Genomic DNA, 6,507 nt, shown 5'->3' on the forward strand with positions numbered 1-6,507 from the left:
TTTTTTTTTTTTTTTCTTTTTTTTTTTTTTTTTGTCTCTTTCTTTTTGCTTAGCAATCACAACAGATGATATTGCACGGCACCGAGAAAGCAGTAGTAAAGCCTGGGAAACAGCAATGACAAATCAAGTCATGAGACATGGAGTTATACATGTGAGAGTAACACACACACACATGCACGCACGCACGCACACATTCAAAGACTGAAAACATAAAGAGCCATTCACTGTGTGTTGAGAAGGAAGCCAAAAGCAACCGAACAAGGCTGACCAGACCAATGAGACGTCATTTTGACACGCAAGTGCAAACAAAAACAAAAACAACAACTTTGGCTGTAATCTGTTCCTCTATGACAACAAATACGCTTGTTTATCAAAACCCTTCAAGCATCTTTGTGTATGAATAGCTCGAGGACACCCCTCTGCGGGTGAGAAACTAGTTCCCCGGCGTAAGAGACCCAGATGATTGTCGTAGGCGCTGCAGTATTGTTGTGAGACGTGTAGCCAAGCTGCCCATCATATGGGAACTCCTTTGAGACAAAACAATTAAAACAACGTGAGAAAAGGAAAAGAAAATCTTTGCATCAAACAATTTTTTTTTTTTCATAGCGCAGACTTTTATAACTAAAACATATATCTCCTTCTTATACTTGATGTCAGCACAACAACCTGATTTAGTCTAATTTGGACATTTTGGTGTTAACGTTCAGGCTGACAGAGAAAACGCTGCAGGGTCTCTGGTAACTCTATGTCAGGGCTGTTCAACGGAACTGCTCAGGGGGCCACAGTTACTGAAAGAAAAAGCTCAGGGGCCGGACATCCAGCAGTTATCATCATTAAATGTTTGCTTTTATTGTTTAAAATCTTCTTTTTTTTAATGAACCCACTGGTGGGCTGAACTGAGTTAATCCTTGGGCCTGATTTGGCCCCTGGGCCACCAGTTGAATAGCCCTGCTCTATGTTCACCAATCAGCCACACACATGCAGAACAAGCACATTTGACTTAAAAAAAAAGAAGAAAGAAATGCATGCAGATGCAATCTTCCAAACATCCGCAGAACCTAAAATCTGGGTTCTCATGAAAGCAAAAGAGCAGTCCGGAGCGTTAGAACCCACACACACTCACACATGGACTTCTTGGTAAGGTTCTTTGTAGCTTTATTAGACTTTGCTTACAGTCATCACACGAGTCCGTACCGAAAGAACAGACACATAGGTGGAGGAAGGAAGGCGGAGAGCCACGGGGATAAAAACAGACCCAGCTCCGTGGCACGGCCCCTGGCAGACCGGCTGCCCGGCCTCCGCTCCACCTCGCTCCGTGCATGAGACAGCAAAGTGAGCACGGCTTGCAGCCCTCTCTTCATTTGAACTTTCCGAATGCTTCAGATTGTACAGGAGAGTCCCCACACGGTAGAGTCAGCTTGTCTACAGAGCCTACGCCTTCCACATTCTGTACCCGTGCGAATGGCAAATAAAAACTCAGTAGTTTCACAAATGCCAGTGCTTAAAAACACACACACATTTTTTTCTCCGATTTTCTTTTTGGTTTGTTTTAAAAATCTTTGGATGTGCAGCAATACCCATAAAGTAACTATTTTCATAAACGAATAGAAAAGCACACACAGACACGCTGCTTTACGCCAGCTGTTCAACAAAGTAGCTCCTTTTTGACTTTGCTGGCTCTGGCAAAATCAATTGTCTGGATTGTTGGCAGTGTTCAAACAACACGTTGAAATGCCGGCCAGGGTTTGCTGAAGGAAAAGAAAACTAACAAAACAAACACAAACTCATCTGTTAGCTCGAAGCGTGAAAAATAAGGCTTGAACGAAACCTGTCTTTTTGTTCCTGTTATTTTTTTTTTCCTCCAAAAAATCCCCAAAACAAAACAACATACTATGTACAAATCTAGAGTTTCTACAAATACTTAAATTAAAGAAATTGTCAAACAATACAAAATTCAATAAAAAAAAAAAATAAATCACAGCAAGGACGTAAGAAAACAAAGCTTTTTTTTAACACATCACAGCAGTTGGTTTTACCCTGTAAAAGTAAGTGTCTGATTAAAAAAAAACAAAACAAATAAAACAAAAAAAAAACGCTCCATGCCTTAACGTTTCGAACATCAACCCTGAAACTTTGTCCTCCGTGACTTGGAACAGAGCACTTCTGCCAAAAATAACAGCAAACACAATCAAGAACAACCTCGAAATAGATAATCGAAAACGTCTTTTTGGAACAACGATAAGAAATCGCACAGAAATGGGAGTTCTGCTGCTGAGAGGCGCCTCAACGCAGAACTCAAAGGAACCATGAGGTATTCAGAGACGATAGTAAAGACATGCACGGCCAGAGTGCAGCGCCTTCCTACAACACGGCAGAGCGAGGGGGACAACGGGGGGAGGACGGAGGAAGGACAGAACAAGGAACGAGAAACAAAGACCTTTGGTTTAATCTGTAGAAGCGGACAACAGAACTTCCTTTGGTATGTTTTCATTGCATGGTCGAGCTGGCGAAAGCACCACGTTGTGATTTTATAAACAAACGAGACTAAAATAAAAGAAGAGAGAAATAAATTCCTTGTTTCTTCAGTTGTGGCCCTTCTACAGGCTGAGGTATACACAGAGTCAAAGGTGAGAGGTCAACGGCGGTTTAACACTTTGGTTCAAGCAAGGCACTCGTCCTGGGAGTTTTAGAAAGATTGCAACACTTCTGCTTCTACTTTCAGGAACATGTCTGCCTGTAGTTGAGTTCTGCCCCGTGCACGGTCATGTGAAGATGTCCGACTCATCTGTTCACTCTATAAACTACAAAAAAAAAAAAAAAAACACACAAAGGAGGCAGGGCCGCACGGATGGAACGCTACTAAAACATAAACCGTTCCGGGACGACTGCGTCGCATCCTTGGCTTGTCGTGACGTCCGATTTTTCCACGTTGCTTGTCTTGTTGTCGGCGAACACTTAACAGGCACGAAGAGAGACGTCTCCTGCAGGGCCGCTCGTGTGCAGCACGTCGGCCTAGAGCTACATCAGCATGACTATATACAGAGCTGTGGTCAGAATGAAGCGAGAGCGTGTATAGCAGGAGCGGGCGGGTGCATGGGCTGATTGACGGAGGAAGAAAAAGAAAGGAGGGGAGAGGGAGGGGGGGGGCACATACATCATAGCATCTTTTAACACAGAGGCCGTGCAATTAGAAAAAAAATCTTTGGTTATCTTTGGTATCATCAAAGTGATAGAAATCACTTGTGGAACTTGAGTGAGGTAGCATCTTTGGTTCGCGCTAAAAACATCAGCAGGTTTGAAACTTCTCCTTTTTTTTTTTGGGTCTCATCTGTTTTTTTTGGTTTTTCACTCAGAGATGAAGCAGCAGCTCCTTCAATGCTTGTTGTGATGAAAGTGGAGCTGCTAACCTTTAATAAAGCTCATGCCATCCAGTTCTGTGTAGTGCTTTCCTCCGAGTGCTGAAATGCATAGCTTACCTGGAGAGGGGGGGGAGGAGGAGGGGGGGGGGGGGGACCGGCTGGGTCGCTTTTGTATTCAGGCGACGAGCTGACGTTGCTGCGTAAGCGCCTGAAAGTGATTTGATCATTGCCACCATCTCCTCAGCTCTACATCTTTGAGGAGATCAAATCAAAGGCGGGGATGATGGAGTGACGCTCAGTTCTCGTGATCAGGAAGGTGATAGGATTTGTCTTTAAAACAGCTCAATCTGCCTCTAACTAAGCGTTTTGTGCGTTCCCCTCTACAGGGAAAACACACTGCTGAACAGATTTGTCTATTATTGTCCTCTGCTTGAGATTTGGAATAAAAAAAGAGCTTTAGCTCAACGATTTAGCTACACAACAAGCACCCGTTGTAACATTCCGGCTGATTGTGAAGTTAAATAAATGGAAATAATCTGCTTGATTCAAAAAAGGCAACCTTAAGGCAAACAACTCAGACTTTTAGATCATGTAGCATTTCGACTAACAAGGAAGGAAAAGGTACGCATCCAACAAATCCAACAAAGTTCAGTCAGGTCATCTGCACGGTGTCTTTTATTGTTGTTGAGATGTTTCGTCCTTCATCCAAAGGGCTTCATCAATCCGAGGAGCCACAACAAACTCAGTCCCACAAGCAGTGTTGCCAGATTGGGCGGTTTTAATTCTGATTTTGCTGGGAACTCTGGGAAGTTTTTTGTTGGATTGTTGCGTTTTGCCACATATTGTTAAAGTACCTTAGCTTGTACTGATGTGTGTTCATGTTCAAACAGTAAATATACTGTAACAATATATTGATTTGGCGGATTTTTGTGTGATATGGTGGTTTTGAACAGATTTTTGGGCTGGAAAACCTCGACTCTATCTGGCAACACTGCCCACAAGCAGCACACTCACATAGTGGACCAGGCAGTTTACTGGTGATAAGATCTTATGATATACAGGAAGGACGAAACGTCTCAACAAAAAAAGAAACCGTCCGGATGACTTGACTGAACTTTGTTGAATTTTTTTTTTACTTGGATTCTTGAACATGAACTTTGATGTTTTGAACCACTTTGCCTCAGAGGAGTCGACGGGAGCGAGAGAGAGCCCCAGAAACCATCTTATCTCCATCAAACTGGTTGGCCCACTATGGGAGTGTGCTGCTTGTGGGACTGAGTTTATCGTGGCTCCTCGGATTGATGAAGTCCTTTGGACGAAGGAAGAAATGTCTCAACAAATGAAACTGTCCAGATGACCTGACTGGACTTTGTTGGATGAGGCAAAAATGTTGTATGAGCAGCAACAGCCTGTGTGTAGGTACAAGAGATAAGATAAATAGCATCAAATATATATTCTTTGGTAAAGCTGCTTTACGTGCCTAAAGTAAAGGTGAAGGGTGCAGAACGCTTTGGTTTCTTGTTTTTCATGACTTCAGCATGTTGGAGGAAAGCACCACCTGTGTAAGCTGAGCTTTCTTCTTGGTTTAGCTCAGGTATGGGGTTAGCAGTCCACCCATGGACATTTCCTGTCCTGTCTGTGTGGAATGCTTGAAAGAAAGTCAGACAACTACACAGACACAGCGTCCACGCACCGATCCGAACAACGTTTCAGAACAATCCAGTCGCTCCTGTAGGATTATTATTATTTTTTTTTTGATTGGCCAATCCCACAGGAACTCCACATTCATCCCTGCTTTTTCTTTGTTCCCCCTTTCTTTTTCAAGGCTGTGGACAGCTGCAGATCCGACTCCCAACAGGCTGATTACACCTCCATTCAGAGACCCATCATTAGAACCAACCAATCAGATTAAAGATAAGGATGGCGAATGATAGACTGGAACACAGTGGGGAGGTGGGGGTAGAAGTAAAGCTAAAGACCGGTGACAGTGTGTGCATGTGTGTGTAAGAAAGTGAAAGTCTCTTTGCAGTTCGTAAAACATAAACGTGTTGCTGAAACAAACGTTTTAAAGCAGGTCGAACGAGAAGTCTTTGGTTTGTTTTCTTTTCATCTTTGGATACTATAAAGATCAATAAAGTACAGGTTTTAAGGGCAAAACGTTGCTTTGAGGTCTCTAAGATTTCTGTGAGTTTTTAAAGCTTTTCCACCGAGGTTGAGTCAGTCCATGAGTTGGTCAGATTCTGTCCCACTTCAGGCTTTGGTGCAGGCGCTGGGCCCGGAGTTGGCTGAGTGACCGGAGCCGTCGTCCACCCACTTGTCCAGGCTCCGGCGGCGCGCGTTCATAAAGAAGTTGCTGACTGTGGTCAGCTCCAGGCCCAGCTGCTGGGCGATGGTGAGCTGCAGCTCCTTGGACGGACGCTTGTTCTCCTTGAAGATGGCGTGGAGCGTCCGCCGCTGCACGTCCGTGAACACCAGCCGGGGCTTCTTGGTCACACTGCCCCGCTCGCTCCTGCCATGGTCCTGTTCCTTACGCTTACATGCTGCACAGAAAGAAGAGGAAGGAACAGGAGAGAGCGTTAAATGGAGCAGATGGTGGCAAAACAAGAAACAGGCTTAAATGGCTGAAATGTCAGCTTCTACGTAAAGACAGTTGAGGGAAAACAAATCTGTTTACGTTATCAATAAAGGGACATTATTACTTTAGTGCAAATTTGAAGATTTCACCAACATCAGGAAAAAAAAAAAACATTTTAAATGGTCTTAGACATGGATGATAAACTGATGTTTTATAAATGTGTCATTGTTTTGGTATCATTGGGGACTGCCAAGGCAGCCACCTTTTTATTATCCACCTGAAAAGGCTCTTGCTCTTCCTTCAACTTTAATGCGGCCCGAACCGCAACATGCACCCCCACAAATGTTATATCAAAATGACAGGCTTGGCATTGGCGTTCGGAGTTACCATGGCGACGTAATTCGCCATTTTTCTCATTGAATCCAACTATAAATCAGCCATTATTGGAAATATTATGCTAAAATTTGGGGTGGTGGTAAGTGAGAACAGTGCCCCAGAAATGCCAAATTCAAATAAAAATTCAAAATGGCTGTAAAAGCTAAATTTAATTGGCTTCAGCGCAGCTATTTTTAC

At 43.6% G+C, this 6,507-nt stretch overlaps 1 protein-coding gene across 1 annotated transcript in view; it reads right to left on the reverse strand.

The window, feature by feature from the left end:
- Positions 1 to 5,609: 5,609 nt before the first annotated feature.
- Positions 5,610 to 6,507, reverse strand: part of onecut1 (one cut homeobox 1) — a 7,621-nt gene continuing 6,723 nt past the window's right edge. The window contains exon 3 of the mRNA XM_037697555.1: positions 5,610 to 5,899. Coding sequence (XP_037553483.1) covers positions 5,610 to 5,899 — 290 coding nt within the window. The remainder of the gene's footprint in view (positions 5,900 to 6,507) is intronic.

The sequence above is a fragment of the Nematolebias whitei genome, chromosome 2 (assembly GCF_014905685.2).
Source record: "Nematolebias whitei isolate Nwh7 chromosome 2, NemWhi1, whole genome shotgun sequence".
NCBI classification, from domain to species: Eukaryota; Metazoa; Chordata; class Actinopteri; order Cyprinodontiformes; family Rivulidae; genus Nematolebias; species Nematolebias whitei.